The sequence below is a fragment of the Venturia canescens genome, chromosome 2 (assembly GCF_019457755.1).
Source record: "Venturia canescens isolate UGA chromosome 2, ASM1945775v1, whole genome shotgun sequence".
Classification (NCBI taxonomy): Eukaryota; Metazoa; Arthropoda; class Insecta; order Hymenoptera; family Ichneumonidae; genus Venturia; species Venturia canescens.
Window position 1 is genome coordinate 17,160,276 of NC_057422.1, and position 17,718 is coordinate 17,177,993.

Sequence of the window (17,718 nt, forward strand, 5' to 3'; positions counted from 1 at the left end):
AGAGGTTTAGTTACGCCGTTCCTAGCGATGAGGTTCAAGCTTTATACTCGTAAAAATTGATGCATTTTTTTTGTAACGCGGGTTTGTTCTTCGGTGACGTGTCGACTACAACGCGTAAGGGGTCGAACAGCTGAATTCGATCAGATCCGTTCTAAAAAACTGAGCGAAAGGCTTCGGTACGCTGCAGAGGTTGTCAGATCTCAATCTTAGGAGCATTTACCGAAAGAGCTATCTTCGCTAGGCTGTGAAGAATCGTGAACAATGACGCCTGGTGAATTCCATTCGATATCGTCCGATTGGCTCCCAAGATATGGAAAAACCGGTTTAGCTGCAATGTGCTGTAACTCGGTCTCGAATCGTCGTGAGGAAGAAGCCGGTTGGATTTTTTCAAAGCGCGATGTACTTTTTCTAATGGCAATTTATTGGAAATCTCGAGTTTTCGACAACATCGTGACGTAGCGTCTGAGACTTTTTAAATAACGTTCCGCTCTCATCGCGAATAGACCATTCGCAGCTCTACGCATTTTCTCAAAATTTTCTATCCCGTTTTCGAGTCGTTCAATCCGCGCACGAGATCGCTCGAAATCTATGGTGCGTTTTCACAGGACGTGACTGTGTACGCCAACAAATTCTGTACTGAAACAAATTTAATCTACTCGATTCTCAAGCGACGACATTAATATTTAGATCTAGCCAAAGGGAATTTTCTCTCTCTCTCTCTTTCTCGGAGTCTCTTGGTCGAGAGGCTCATCTTGATGAGCTCCTTGAGATTGCGATAATTTCCGAGTTGTGTACGTCGGTGAGTAAATCTCGTTTAATTCGCTGTTTGAGTGTAGCGAATCGCGAAAGGGAGAGAATACAGAAAGAATCATTACAGAATTTCTCGAAATAATATGAGAGAAGAACCAGGAGAGGGAGATTCAGCAAATGGTCAGAGGGAGTAAGATTGATAACGATACTTTAAAGGTACTGCGGTATTTCTCGGAGACATAATCATGTGTCTGTGGGCACGTTTGGTCGTGCCGCATATCAGGGAGTCGCGCAGAAGCGGCATAAAACAGGGCCTATTAAAAGAATCGTGTGTTCGTATCGATCCTGACGATTTCTTATTTCATTTTATCTCTTTCGCACACTCTCTTTAATCGGTTTTTTTTATTATTATTATTTTTTTTTTCGGCCTATCCTGCGGAGGTCTTCCTCTCCATTAGCTCTCGTTTGTTTTCGCATTCGTTTTCCATTCTCTTAATCTTTTTCTCATTTTTAAATTCTACGAAGCACGAGATTCTCACGTAAAATGTTGGGAGTGAAAAGAGCAGGAGGCTCAAAGCCAGGCGAGATTCTGTCCTCAGATAGAGGGAGAATAAAGCGCGCGGTGCGAACGCGAAGAGTCGTTGTCGTTGCCATATATTCTCATTGCGAAATATGCATGTCTACTGTACACACGTACGTGCGTGCGCCTGTGTATAATATAATCCGCAAAGAAAAAGGTTAAGAAAATCATGAGGGATGCTGCTCGTAGGATGGATGATGAGGACAGAAGGGTGAGTGCGAGGGACAAGCTCGCAAAGCCGAGTGTGTGACGGCACCACGCGGAGGAATTTAGCAGCTGCCCGATTCATTCACATTCTCTCTCGCGCTGGAATTCCTTACTATGAACACTCTTTCGAGGCTCACGGACCACAGAGATTTAAAGGCAAAGAGACTGAATGACTCTACAGGCATTTCAGCAAGGGCGCATCAAGCCCAAAGAAATTTCGCCAAGAGGCTATTTAATATGTTAAACCATTTAAATGTATGCGTATATTCGCATAGATCGCACTCGCCGATATACAGGGTGTCCGATTTTAAGGGCTTTGAGCTCTCCTCTCCATGTCCCAACAAAAAACAATTTGCACGAGGACCCCGCCTGGCATCTGTGAACTGTAAAAAGTGAGAATTTTCGAAGGTCGCCCGATGGATCGAAAAAATTTCCTAGGTAATCAAGCCACTTTGCTCCCACTTATTCTTCTCGAACTTGAAGTATTTTAAGCCTGTCCATTTTTCGGGGTAGGACCGAAAGTTCTTTACACCTCGTTATTTTGACGTTTTTACGCATTCAATTCTTTCGTATTGACAAAACTTTTATTTATATTTCAACTCCCCAATTATTATCGAAGTCGTGGATACTCAAAATTGTATACGAGAGTAATTTTTTAATAAAGAAGAAACTCATTCATTTTTTTCAGTAGAATTGTATCACATTTCTTCAATCCTGCGTTCGTGTATTTTAGAAAACTATAGTCATCCATGTGCTATTAATCCTGCGAGTTTTGGCCACACTGATTCTTCATTCTGAGCCCAGTTTCCTCTCTCCTTGTTCCCCTTAGAACCTAAAAAAGTGTTAGCGACAGTGAGTCTTTGCTAATGCACAAGGTCCTCGTATAAGAGCCCTCTCTAGCTGCAGGCAATTTTTACCGTAAATTTCAGCTGATTGGAATCGTCGTCAGAAACTCAGATAAACGACGACTCGAGCACGTCGATCACTCGTGGATTTCCCGATAAAAGCCCCGCCATGACGGAACACGAGAGTTCACAATCCGTCGATTCGAAATGCGATAAACTAGCTACGAAATCTAGTAAAATCTTCTAAACGAAAACCCAGATGGATGGTGGCGAGGAAAGATAAAGTAATTAATTACCAAGTTGGACGGGGGAGTATCGCGAGAAGCGAGACCGGGATGAAACAATTGTGTAAAAGTCGTGGAATCCGTGCAATTTAGTCCGAAGGTGGGTGTTTGTTATTTCCCGGAGTGTGATACTCGAGAGGATACGTCTCCCGCGGCGTGTGGGCTAGCTCTTGGGGCCGGGAAGCGGAAAGAGCGGACACGCTAACGATCACGTTCGAACAATGAGGCGCACAATGTTAATGAGAAAAGTAATTATGTGAGAGCTTTCTCCCAGAAACAAATCGTGAGTTGTCCCGTTGAGAGGAAAATAAAAAGGGAAGGGGATGTCGGGGGTGCGCAGGAGTGGGAAGAAGGGCAAGATGGGAAATGAAGAGGGCGTGAAATCTGCTGTGTGCGTGTAAAGAGGGTTAGATTTATATTTATATATGAAGATATTGAAGGAGGCAGCAGGAAAGGTGCACTTCTGGAGCGGTAGAGGTCGCGAGAGTCACTGGTTGAAACTTCAGGCGTTATAATGTAAGTACCAAGTGGTCCAGACGTCGTCAGACTTGAGAAACGACTTATTCCCATTTCCGCTCGTACACGTATATTTACGTATGTGCGCATGTGTATAAAAGCACTCATAAGCAATGTGATTTTCTTCTTTGGGCATTAACTCTCAGTTTGGTTAACATCGCAGCCAAGAGTAGCGTAGCAACAACACGCATCGGTTAAAACGACACGTTGCAACGGACCGCGAAATATATAGCTGCAACTTAAAACGTTTGTCCATGCTTTTATGCTAGCGGAGCATAAGAAAATACGGTGAAAAGATAAAGACGAAGGGTGGAGGGAGAGGGGCAGAAATACTTTGGTTGTGCTGCTGCTGCTGCTGCTGCTGCTGCTGGCGGTGGGAGAGTAAAGAGCTTAATTCCCATTTCTCCACGTTCGTGGACATTTTTATTTTTTAATAATTTACTTCTACTCTGACGAGGAGAGCGCCGGTGACGATTAATCGACTCGTTAACTACTTCGTTTTTTTTCTTTCTTTCTTTTGCGCTTTCTTTCAAGTATACCCAAGAGTTTACGCTTGCGAGGCCTCAGACCTTATATTCGTGTGAACGAAAAAAAAACGATTTCTTAAGAAATATTATCCGAATGGCATTATACGAGGCTTGAATGTGAAAAAGCCGCGTATACTTGAAGCTTTTTCCACCATGATGTCAACAAAGTGGCGACTATTTGTCGCTCACTAAACCTCGCCATGAGTAAATCGACGTCGATGAAAAGAGAACACCGTACGAGAGAGAAAAACATTTATTTAATAAGAAATAAAAATGCTTGTAATGCGAGGAATAAACGGAGCAAAAGGTACTCCAACTTTAATGGCTGGGCCCACTTCCTATCAATTGACTTCGGGGCTACATACCACCCCGAATCAGAAGTGGAAACGACACCGGACGACGATAAATTGATGAATCGTTTATACGTGACTCGCACCCGATATCAGCGATGCGCGCATTATTAGGACCGCCGCACGTTAAGGCCGAGGGACTCCGTGACAAAAATATTGAGGGGACAGAGCTTCGGGAATTCGTAACATGTTTTTTCTCTTTTGTTAATTTACGTTGTGAAAAGAAAATGAAAAAGGGTTGGTAAACTGTTTCGTGATGAGAGATTGTAAATAATTGTCTGTTTCGTGGAACTCAAAAATGTGAAATTAATCATCCCTTTTGGTGTCTGCCTCGAAGTTTGATTTTTTATTCACACACAGCAGGGACAAAGTCACTCGTTTTTTTAAGATTTTTGTTTGTCTCGTTTTACCGCTCTATCTCGTGGCTTTTCCGTTTGCAACAAACATCTCACGAGACAAAACCACTGGAAGCACTCGCAATCGGTCCAGTATTGGCTCACCGTCGCCACAACAGTGTTTACGGTTAGCCAGCCTGACCATCCGGCGAGCCTGTGCCAAACCACCGAGCGGCCCAACTCTCGGCGACAGCACAGTTAGCTGTCATTGAAAAACTTGGTTTGCCTTAAAATTGGCTCAACAGTGCCAAACATCGATCGGATAATAAACTTCGCATTTATTTTTATGAACATATCAGTTTAAGGAGACTGCAATCGATGTTTGAATGTGTAAGCAAACTGTGGAAACGAGTACATCGCCAAAAAATCTTTCTGTAAATCCGGCTCGCGTGACAACAATAAAAATATTTTTATTCGAATTTAATTATTTAGTTTGCCCAAAATCATTGCATTTTCCGAAACAAATACAATGAAATGATTTTTTGAAAAGCGAAGGAAGTTCTTTAACGAGAATCCATCAACGGAGAAATCACGAATATTTTGTATTATTTCGTAGTATTATTTTGTATAACGAGCAACGAAAATTAATTGCTTCGATTAAAAAAGATTTTAGTGCAAAGGAAGTTTTGGGGATTGTCTAAACTCGAGCAGTTTTTTAATGCGCGTGGGGGTAAAAAATTTTAACGATTTTCTCATTACGTAAGAGGATGCGGAAGCAATGATAACGCATTACCCACGAAGCGTCTTGTTATTCGTCGAAACGTCAGTGATGTAGCCGGTGACAACGGAAGGGTGAAATGTACGTGCGGATGAGACAGAGAAGCCGGGAGCGTAGAGTGAGAGGGAAAGAGGGTCGCAATTTGAGCGAGTGGCATCAGTCGACGAGTTTAATGATGTTAGCTGCAATTACATGCATTAGTACAACATGACGAGAGAACTTGGCGGGAAGGTAGGTAGAAGAGAGCACACCCGTGCCAGCGCAAGGGTAGAAAAGGAGGAGGAAAGGGGTTGCTAAAGAGGAAGCATCAACCATCAGAATATAGCGTTAGACCTCGGTCTCCGGAGTACGAATATGGATACAGAAGAGTGGAAAGCTACAAGAGAGAGAGAGAGAGAGAGAGAGAGAGTTGCGGAGAGGGAATGCTCGCGAAATATAGTTGAGCCTGTCATAATTTTCAGCAATCAAATATTCGTAGCCGAATAACCACTTTTTTAAAATCATTGTAACGAATTATGTTTCATGAATTTTAATTGAAGGAATTTATTTATAAAAAATGGGGATTCCTTCGTGGTTGAATATTATTAATTGTGATTAGTTTTGTTTGTTGGATTCATCCAGATCTGTTTTAGACTTTGATGGATTAGAATATAGCCGTGATAAGTAAATTAAGGTAGATCATGCCCGAAGGACCGTATTTCATGGGTGTCTAAATTGGATCGATTTTTACTCCCTCAGATATAACCCTAAGATATAATCATTTTTAATTTTTGTCAGAGTTATTAATTCGATATTGTAAATACATTTTTTCGACTTATCTATTGGTGAATGAAATTACAAGCCATTGATTAATCGAGGATCCATCACTGACTGAAACCGAAATTTTATTCGTTCCTGGCGAAAATACTATAGTTTTTTTATGTAAAAAATCGCATTAGAGAGCGCAAAGGGAAAGCACAAAGGAAAATGAATCAAGAAAAAAGTGTTAATTAAAAAACAGAAGGCTGTGACAGCAATGAGCCAAGCTAAGATGAAACGAAATGCCGAAATAAGCAAATGATAGGTTACACGAGTGCTCATTACCAATTTCGTTCAATCTTTAACGTAATATATTTTTATTATTAGAAAGAGAATCGTCTCGAATTTTTTCCCAAACCTTCATTATATATTTTATTGTTATCGTGTACTTTTTAATAAACTTCGAAAGAAGCTTTCACTCGTTATACGGAAAGATAAACGATTTTTTACCCAGTCCCTATAACCCTGTGTATTTTTCTTCATGACTCTCTTAAGAAAATCGTTTCATGCATGAACCACCTTAAAATATTGAACTTATTTAATTCCTGAATTTCGTACGAAATTTGTAGCTGAGCACTCCATCGTAGTGCATGGCATTTCCTTTGTAACAACAGTACGCCAAGACCTTTAACTTTATAAGTGTATTTTCTGATCGTTAGAAAGTTACGAGAGGGTCGACTGTACCTGTGAAATTCGTATTACGACTGTCTACAGGCCACCTGGCAAAGGGTACGAAACGAGAGAAAAAGGAAAGAGGGTTAAAAAAAGAAGATGGCGAAATAGATCTCGGAGGTGATGGCTATAGGCTGATGATGGAAGCTGGAATGCGTACATTCGTGGCAATAACATGTTGTCGGTGACGAACAAGACCGTTGGAGCAAGAGTGAGGAAATGAGGGATGCAATACGAGAAGTGCGATGGTGCTTGGTTCATGTCTGTTTCACAGAGTGGGTTATACGACGTAATGAGAGAGAGCGAGAGCGAGAGAGGGAGGAAGTTACGAGCCCTGAGTAGAAGATAAAAAAAGAGGATGCCGGTTGACGTCGTTGGCGGGATGAGTTTTAAGCGGTTGTCATGAGTCAAGAGGTATGAAGGGAAGGGTCGGGGTTAAATGCGTTAAGGTGTTAACCGTTAACTCGTCATAGTTTGACTCCCTCATCAGATGGGAGGAAGGGAGGGTGTGCCTTTGGTGCTTTTCTATTTTTGCAAGTTTTTAACGGTGTTGTTACGTAGTGAAAACGTAGCGCAGGTAACGTAAAAGCGAGAACGCGCGCGGAGAGGCTTTGGATAACGACGAAAGCTGTTTCCGTGGGATGGGACACGAGCTCGGGTAGAATCCACGCATCGTTGAGCCACGATCAAACGGCAAACAGAATGTTGGCGCCAGCGCCACACGAGCAGGATGATTCCCAGTTTCGTTGACTTTTTATTTCCCTCGCTTTCTCTGCGCCTCTCTCCTTCTCTCCCCCTCTCTTTATCTCGTTTTACTACTGGTCGGATAATTCTTTGATCGTTCAGAAAGATACAGTAAATATGCCCGGGCACGGTTGTGGTAGATTTTCACGAGAGACCTCTGACTCGGAGCTTTTCGGCATGGGGGGATCCCCTCAATCATAATCCTACACTCGCTATACTCGAACCTCGAGCTCCATACAATCTTCTGCACCAACTATTTGTACAGACCATTGTATATTCGCTCATTGCTTTTTCTTAGCGATGAAAAAGCAGAGAATGCGTCTAAAGGTTAAACCGTGTGTCCTTTTTAGCCGCGTTTCTCCAAAGCTCTGCTATACCGCTGGCGTCGAGTTTTGGGTATTCCGATGAAATTTTATCTCACGAAAGATCTCCGCATCGCATCACAGTATATCGAATAATGAACAATCTTTACAACGGTCTTTGAAAAAAACATTTTGTGTGCTTCAGTTCGCTCGAACGTTTCATATGAAATTCGTGAGGGACAATAAGTCCGAGTACTCGTTGCGAGTCTCGTTAACACTTGGATTTTCCAAATGTAGCTAAAGCACCGAGGGCTTGTGTCGCTGCTGGACGTTCGCTTTGCCACATAGAAAAAGCTCTCGGGTAGGACGCGCATGTAAATTTCCGACTCCCTGTCAGGCTCCTCTCTTGGCTTTGGGTTTTGTGCACGCCAGATATAATGCTTTCTCTCATTTCGTACTCCTACAATATCATCCACGAATATAGGAAGTCACGTGTGTCCTGGGGAGAGACACAAAGTAGCATTCTATTGACAGAGCGGACGAGCAGAACGGGAGGAACCAGGAATTCGTATATACACGTAGCCACGTATATTAGTACACACACACACACACACACACACGAATCTGTGTATTCTACTATAGAATTGGATGCGGTGGCAAGCGAAGCTCCCGGCAAGAGCGCCACGACAAAGCTACTTCTCTCCCTCTCTTTCTCATTCCTTTATGTCTCTCTTTCAGTGAACCGGCCAGTGATTATACTCGGTGATCATATCGCTCGCATATTGACAAACAGCCGCACAGAGAATTATCCCCGGACGCCTCATGCCCCGATTTAGCCTTCCTCTCTCGGCTGGGTTTGGAAGTCTCCATCAGTCATTGCGATCCTGCCAATCTGTCCATCGTTCTTTCTCCCTTTGGCTTCCTATCCTCCAGCATCATTTTCCGTCCTCCATAACGTCTCGTGTCTCTTTCGCCGGGAGCATATCTGTTTCGCTTTTTGGCTCGTTCCCGACGCACGCATACCTGTATTATATGGCTGTACGTGCGCTGGGACTACACTGAATAATGCATACAGCCGCGCACATATACGCGAGTGTGTGTACGTATTATTTAGTGCGTATGCGCCTTCGTATAGATGTACAGTTGCGTGGGTATATTTGAAGCACGGGTTCGCCATCGGTTCGCCTACACGAGCCGCTTCTCTTGCACCAGTGAACATCGTCCGCCCACCAGCCATCCCACAATACGTCGCTAATTCCCATAAAGCACCGTGAGTCCCCCTGCCCTCCCTCGATACGCAAATGGACAAACGGAGCCACACACTAGTGCACAAACAGAGCTCGCCCGCCGATCCGCCTCGAAACAACTCCCTCCGCTTCTCTGCCCATTACGGATCCACGAATAAACGGGCATATCTGTATCTCCGCGGGAATATCCCACCAGGTGCGCGTTTATACATCATGCGTACGCGCCTCTCTGTAACGGAGCAGGAGAATCGCACTCTCCTCTCCCTCCGTTCGCCTATCCCGACGCGTGTGCATGCCTCCTCGTTTTGATACTGTACAAGCACGCGCTTCCATTTCCTGTGTACTTTGCGTACGGGCACTACACACAATCTGTCCTCACGAACACGGGGGATGGATCTCGATTTCGTGTAATAATAACAGAATACGTGCTCGGTCTACCTGAAATTGTATTTGCCAATGCGTGCAGCTATTTCGATCGGCTTCGCATACACCTGCGATGGGGGAATGCATGCTCGGGCGCCCACGAGCGTACTCCAAGAGTTCCTTGCACTATTCTCACCCCGGAAGTTGGTCTCCTGTCGCGTCCTGCTTCGTCTTTTGTGGGGAAATTTTTTGAAATTTTGGCAATAAACGTATTTTACTGTTACGTTGATACACTGGATCGGTGCAATGCGCCGGAAAACATCGAGGAAACGAAGTGCCTCGTAGAACAATTGTTTTATTCGTCATTGTCGAAAGGTGTTTTAACAAAAGTTGAGGCGAACCTCTTCGATGCTGGTCCAGCGAGTTTTTTTCGACTCTTGAGAATCTATAGAATCTAATTAAAGATGAAAATTGGCTTGGCGATCGTAAAAACAAAAGAGAAACGAGCCCGATGCTGCACCAAGTCAACTCATTTCGCCGCGTTCTCCCAGCCAGTTTGCGCTTCGCTTATGCACGTCCCTACTTAACTGGGCGTGAGCACAATAGTCATTGAGGCACAGGTGCAGCCGTACTTCTATATTATTGTATATCGAAGCAACGAGCAAGGTACAACCCCCTTCATCTTCTAGTGGAAGAAATGGAGGGGCAAAAGCACCGGCGCCGGGACGTTTTACGATGTTGTGGGCCAAAACGAGAACCGAGAAAACGGCGCACACACAGCGAATCAGCGCTGCTGAGCCAACACCCACGCGACCCAACTTCTCGACTCCTGAATAACCGTCTGTGTAGTGGATTAGTGAAAATGAGAGTACGCCAAAAACTCCGGAGAATTTTCACGAGAATTCGAATCCTCGTTGAAAGGTAAATAAGAATGACGCAACAATATTTTTTGAAAGTTCATTCGAATAAACGGTTGCTTCTTACGTTTTTCTCAATGCGCAGCGATCGCAATCGTTACTCGTCAAATTTAGACAATTTGCATCCACGTTCTTATCAAATTCGACGTCGAACGACTTTTTTCACTAGGCTCCTGGTTCAATGCGTACGACTACGCGGAGAAAACGGATTCATTTTGAACAGTGAGAAATATATTATTTTTCAAGAATTTTCAAAGTATTCAGCCACCGATTACAAACAGCATGGTATTTTTTGAATTTTTCAACTTTTCGTTCCTTGAATTCTAAACAGCTTTATGTGCATACGCGGAGAGACTTTTATAGCAAAAATTACTATGTTTTTATAGTAACGTCGGACCGCATCGATATTATAATAATAATCGCTACAGAGTATGTCTAATAATTCAAAAGTTTGAATGCGCTGTACTATATAAAAATGAACACCGAGCGAATTTTGATCAAAAGCATAGTAAATAATGAAATGATTTGATGCAAATTTAGGAGATAACATAGCAGTCGTTTCTCTGTGCTATCCGAAAAATTACATAGTTTCGTATTTTCCCTTTCACCGCACTGAATTTTGCTCAATGCTAACATAGCAAAATTCATGCGCCCACCAATTATATGAGGCGTTGCGAGTATAAACATGAAAATTAACCAGTGGCACATAGTAAAATTTCAAACAATTTATCCAGTCCGATTCACCAATTTTTAACATTTCGCCAAAGACACGAGTGACATTCGGATATCGATACATCGTTCGATGTAAGAATGTCGCAGACCTAAATTTTCCCTGTCGTGCATAGTAAAATTTGAGAGAATTGCTTTCGGCATCAAAATTACTATATGCACTTTGGTGAAATGTAATAGAATGGCGATATAGAAAAGCACTGCTATAAAACATAGCAAATTTTTCTAGCAAATTCATCCGAAATATTCGTATAAAAGTCTCTCCGTGTAGCAAAAAGTGATGCAGGTGAGAACTATATTTCGTTTTGTTTTCGAGTGTTATTCATCATGTCAGACTAGCACTTGCTGATGAGTGGAAATGTATTGTAAGTCGCACAAATTTTCACTGTCAGCATATAGTAAATTCTGTGATAAATACACGAATATACGCCGAACACATGTCACATTTTACCATACACATAGTTTTTTTCAGGGCTGCCCGAGCATACTTTACAAACATTTGAAGTGGCTGAAAACACTTTTTAGTATGCTTATAGAGAAAAAGACTCTTGAGTCTTTTGAATAAAAGGCATGGGCATTGGTCTTTTTACTATGGTGGATAGAACAATTGTTATTACCGTTCTTCGAATTAAGGCTGCAATCCAGCACGTATGTACCGTCCCCGAGACACTATATTCCTTTCCTCTAGAATTTTCAGCCTCTCGTTTTCTCCGTCGATGCACAAAAGTACAAATTCTGCTCGAATTTATTACTCATAACTGTACAGATGCAAGAAACTGACGAGAATAACGTTTATATATCGCAACTGGAACGGTTCACCTGTATGTTGACGTAGCATCGTGTGACAGGTGAAACGCGAACGGGAAAAGACGGCAAGAGAGAGAGAGAGCGAGAGTGGAAGATGCGAGTAAAAAGAGACAAAGATATGTCACGAGTAAAGAGCGCGAGGCACGATAAAAGTTCTCGTGTAAACTCGCGAGAGGGAAATCCTCCCTTTTCCCACTCCTTGGTTGGCGCAGCATCTCTAACTCTCCGGAGAGCATACCTCGAACGCAACTATTATGTACGCCCTCGACGTGAGATCAGGCCACGCAGCCGCTCCTGAGAGGAGGAGAAAGACGAGCCCGCCTTCCCCTCATCCCACGATTCATCTCACTCTTTCTCTTTCTCTCTTGTCCTCCCTCCTAAGCCCTCTGTTAGACGTTCTCCCCCTTCTCTTTCGCGTGCATCCTCCTCCATCTTCTTCTTTATACTGTCTTTGCTGTACACATCGATGCACGTACATGCCCACCTCGTTCTTGTAACTCTTTCTATGAAGTATCGAACCGGCGATGAAAAATGTTTCTGCATCACGTTTCGGGGCAGAATTTTTTCTCCAATCTCCGCACTTTTTTCCTCCACGGTGGTGAAAATTAGATTGCGTCGGAAATTCTTGTTCCGAGATTTGAGAGAGGAATGCGAAATTCTGCAAAATGGCGGACGCTCGCGTGGAACGAAAATTGACTGTGATTGCTGGAACTAATTTTCCCGCCATTTTTCTTTCCTTCTGCGCACCTTCATCTCGCTGTATTTTCAGCACATCCGGTGCAGCTCCCTTCGCGCATGCTGCGAAACTATTAGCTTCCCTTTTTTACTCCAGTTTCCCTTGACGAGAGAGAATTCTCCTGATTTCCGGACAGTGTCTCCGTACCAGCAGAGAAATAGAATGGCGTGACACTCTCTTCACCGAATCGACTTCCGGTTCTGGGCTTCCTCGCACTTAAATAAATCACCCATTTCCCGTCGCAATGTTCATTAGTCCTAGGAAAATCGTAGCCACCGAGATTTTTCGATTTACCCATTTATATTGTTACCCGGAAGCTGCGACTTCGTTGGAGAAAATAATCGACAAGAAAATCAGTTCATCCTATTAATGGACCGCTTTGAAACCGTCCAAGCATCCATCGTTTGCCGATTTAACTAAAACTCTTATCTCACAGCCAAAGGATCCGCGAATTACGCAATTCTCATTAACCTTTACAATGCATTCGAGTTTCTTTTTTTCGGCTTTTCTTCTCAATAAGTGACCGCGGGACCATTCCGCAGTTACGAAATACGGAGATGAGAGAGGAACTACGCGCGAGGCGAGGCTCTTTGTGTAACATGTACGTAATTTCTGCAATTTGCATTCGAAGAATTTCGCGCTGAAAAGTGCGCGTGTTAACAGTGTAAATATATGTGTATTATATCGGTAGCTGAATCGCGAGACGAACGAAAGGTAAAAACGAGACTCGCTTCGATCCTGTACGTCGATACGCGAGCAACAACGCCGAGGCACTGGTGTACGCAAATTAGGCTCTTCGGTTCATACTCGTAATAACGGTTATTGCGTAAACGCCGAACATTAACTGCACGCGCACGTTCGTATTTTCTTATTCTCTTCCTCCTTTTTTACTTTTCGTTTTTTCGTCTGCACTCGCTCTGTTGAATTCTTCTCTGCGAATGCGCTCACCATTTTTCTTGGTTTGTTCAGCAACGGATCGCGTTTGTTTTTCTTAAAATTCATTCTGAAGTGAACATTTTCTTAAAATGGCTATTTTTCGGAAGTCTTTTTAGAGGGGATAAAATAATCTGATCATTTTGAAATTTCGACATGGGTTTATAACAACTGTCGAGTTGGAAAATAAATTTGTTTTTGGGATGACCGACAAAATAGGGGCGTTATTAAGCGTCTTCGGACGCTTGCCTAGCTTTTTCTGTTCAATTGAAGGTGATTTAATAAGTGTCATTCGCTTTCTGATATTCTAAGGGAAAGACTGCGTGCCTAAAAAATTATGACGAAGAGTAAAATTGACAATTTGGGAGCCGTTTTACTTGAAATTTCGAATTTTTGACCATTTTTTCGAGATATTTGACTCCACAAAAGATAATCGCGTTTATCAATCCGCGAATATTCAATGTTTGAGGTTTTTTTTGGTCATTATATTCTTTGGGTACCATACTTTCGAAATATGTAAAGAAAACGACTTTTTCAAAACTTTAAAGGGATTTCTCGCCTTCATTTCGTTTTCATTTGATCGAAATCGGATGGATTCATGGGAACATAATGAGTGAGTTATGAGAAAGTTTTGAAAAGTCAGAAGGAAGAAAAAATTTAATTGAAACGATCATACACTTTTGGAGTCGGTCGAGTTCTTGCTCACTTTTCGTAACGATTCGTTACTTTGGCGAAGTTGTGAGCAAACTAAAATATTTCTGTACAGAAATGTGAAATTTTTTGGGAGAAATGATCTTTTGCGAAATTTATGTTGGAGCGAAAGATGTGAGAAAAATTAACAGATTAAAACGTGCAATTTGCTTGTTTACTTGTCATCGTACGAGCGACATTTCAACAGAGCAATTACAATTCTTGTCAATGATAGTTGTTGACTTTTGCTAGAGGCTAATATTTAGCAATGTCACGGTATGCAGTCGCGGAGAATTTTTATTTCGCTTTTGCATATGTGCCGGACGAAACAAGAAATTAATGCAGGATTGTCTGATGCTAGGAAAAATAATTATTCGCAATTGCTGTCAATTGTGAAACGTGACGACATTGTGAAACTGTTTCACAACCCTCGTCTCGTTTCCCATACTCGCGTTACTTTGATCTCATTACAAATTTTCACCTTGATAAATTAATGATTCTCGTGTATGAGTCTTATAAATATTAATTATAATTATCCACATATGATTTTAGTCTCGAATGATGTGAATTTAAAAAAATTTGGCTCGTCCCATTCGATGATTCATATCCTGCGAAAATAACCTTCGATTCGAGTTTCCTCGTGAGATGACAACAATCGTGAGAATGAATTATATTATAAAATTGATTTGGACCAAATTCGTGGTGTTTCTTTTTCTCCAAGAGTAAACACAGTTTTTCTCGCACCACTCGCATATCTCAGTCAACACCGTACATTTTTGAAGTGCATAAAAGAAAAAAGGAAAATGCTCCTCGTGGTTTTTATTGGAATGATAAATGCGAAAGTATCGAGGGTGAAAAAATCATGTGCCGGGGCTATTTTCATGGATTGTATTAGAGTTTCTATAAATAAAGAATGGTCGGAGTGTGACTGACAAAAAATGTCAGTGGGTTGACAAGTGGCTGTCTTTCTCGCACTCTCGTCATCGACGCGATTTCCACACGCGGGGTCATAACTCTCGCGTTATAAAACATTCGACGGATCAATAAATTGGCGCACCGGATCGTGTGTATATTTATAGTTATCGTTTCGCATCTTTCATTCGTGTTTCTTTTTCCCGGATGATGACCCACTGCTCCGTACGAACGTGTGTAGAAGGTACGTGTTATGTGTTATCTCGCCGGTGTTATACGATCGATTTCGTGATATTTTAGCTCGTCGGGGAAATTTGTTGCTTCGAAATACACATCGGGAGGATGTGATCGCTGCGCGATCGTATTATGAAGTTTCACGAGGCTTCAAACGCACCCGATCGTTTGATTGTTACATGAAACACGTTAAAATGAACAACCTCGTAAAAAGCATTTTAGTATCTTCTTCTTTCAGTCAATTTGTAACCCGAATTTATCGTGGAGTATGACTATTCCGTTCTGCTCGAGCCTGGCGAGCTTGAAATTCCTTTTCATCGCTAGTAAATTATATTTTATTATTTAATGATCTCATCATTAATATTCATGAACGAGAAATGCTCCGGCATGTTCAGCAATCAAAAGCAATAAAATCCGTAATTTCCGATTACGAAAAAACTGGCATTCGCACCGATCCCTAAGGAATGTAAGGGTCCGTTTCGCTGTGATCAGTTGCGCATTTCGTCGACGGATCATGTGTGCCCATTCACGAACAAAAACCAAGCGCTTCCACAGTTGTTTCAACAACGATCACTATCTCAGGCTGGTTCGTTCGTAGTTTTTTCGCATCATCGCTGTTGCGAATCGATCGTTGGTGCAAAAAAAGATAAACGCTTGGATAAAATGTTTCGCTCTTTTATCCAGGAACAATTCTCACCACGAACTAGAGAAAAAGAGAGCGAGAGGGGGGAAATGGAGAGAGAAAGTGACTTGTTCATTCCCCGTTTACTCCTGCCGACTCAATTCGATCAACGAAAAATAGCGGAGTCAAGATTACCAGTAATTAGTTTTTTATTCGAATCTACCGAGCATAGGTTAACGGATATTGTTTCAAAACTTACCTTCGAGAGATCTTGCTGCTGTACCAGCTGTTCTCGTAAGAATTGAAGTTGCAAAATCATTTCGGAAAGTCGGCGCTCCTTTTCGGCGAAGCTCTCGGCGCAGAGAACCCTGTGAAGGGCGGCAGCACCGTCCTGCTGTCCGTCTGTATTTGGTAACCTTCCATTTCCGGGTGGCGAAGGTGCGACGCTGTTCGAAACGCTGCTGCTCCCACTGCTGTTCGATAAAAAAAGTACGATTTTTTAAGTCAGCGTCAAAACGCAGCTTTCTGTAGAAATGATTTTTTTTCGAATCACTCAGTTTCGTCGGGGCTTGAAATATTCTGATTTTTCAATACATTCCCATCTCGAATTGTCTAGTTTCGGGGAGACGCGATACCACCGATCGAACGGGACCAACACGGATGTAGAAAATGTAAAAACATTTTTATTATTCCCGGTTTATCGATATAGTTGACATTCCCAAAAAGTCCGCCCACGGTTTCGAGAATCGATCCTACACCGCGCGGAAGAGAATGAAGAAACTAAATTTTATCGCGCCTCCGCGCCTGCGAATCTTTCCTCCTGTGTGGTGACCGCGATAACTAATCTCGTTGTCGATTTTCGTGCGGATGCTTCTCTCCTCTCGTTACGGTATTGCAAAGCGACCGACATGGACAAACGTATTCAGGATCACTGTACACCTCCGATGGAAACGAGATAGAAGGGTTCGAGGTTGATGGAGATGTCCTAGGGTTAAGCGCGTCACAGGGAAGCGAGTACGCGGAAGAGAAAGAGCGAGAGAGGCAGGCAGAGAAAAAAGTAAAATGTGGGTGAGAGGTCGTGCGCGGGGTGGTCGGCGTGTGTGCTACGGCCGAGTTAGTGAATAATAGATAGGCTCGCGGCCGCGCAATCTCGGCGTAGCGAGTGTTTGCACCGGTGATGGGCCCCGGGATGCCTGGCCAAGCTACCCCTGCAACCTCTTCAGCGCCCTTTCCAGTGTGTTTCGCTTTAAAACCCAGCAGAGAGTTCCCTTTCTGTCTTTCTTGCTTCTCTCTCTCTCTCTCTCTCTCTCTCTCTCTCTCCTTCTTTCTCTTTTCTTCCGTTTTCTCGTGCTGACCATCCCGCTTTGTTTCCTCTTTGCATCTCGTTTTCTCGGGGTACCACCGCGGCGTTTCTGTAGCCTCGTTTTACTTCCGACCGGATTTTATGCACTGGGAAAATGGACTAGGAATAAATGATATCGCCACTCGTCGTGGGCGAACAGCGGATACGTGATCACAGATTTTGAAAAAAACGAATGTTCACGGAGAGGACGGTAATATTTAGGGCGAAATTCACTGTAAAATTTACCGAGATACATTTGACTGCAGGGACAAATCAAGGGGGCTCTGCTTTAGAAAGTCAAAAAATCGATTGTTTTCGGGAATGCTTTTAGGATAGAGGCAAATAACTCGGCATAGCAAACTTTCGGTATGGTTCCAAGGATATATTTCGAAAGTACAAAAACATTTTTTTCATCTAAGAAATACTAATTTGTACAAGGTTTATGCGTAAAGTCTGATTGTCGATATTTCACAGCTGTGTACAATGTGGAGATTGTAA

General features: G+C 42.7%; 1 protein-coding gene across 2 annotated transcripts in view; it reads right to left on the bottom strand.

The window, feature by feature from the left end:
- Nucleotides 1-17,718, bottom strand: part of Sox102F (transcription factor Sox102F) — a 60,119-nt gene that overhangs the window by 15,156 nt on the left and 27,245 nt on the right. Inside the window, exon 3 of one of the 2 annotated variants that reach the window (XM_043413234.1) lies at nucleotides 16,138-16,348. In XM_043413234.1, coding sequence (XP_043269169.1) covers nucleotides 16,138-16,348 — 211 coding nt within the window. Of the gene's footprint in view, nucleotides 1-16,137; nucleotides 16,352-17,718 lie in introns of both variants that reach the window. The other variant, XM_043413233.1, reaches the window with a different exon arrangement.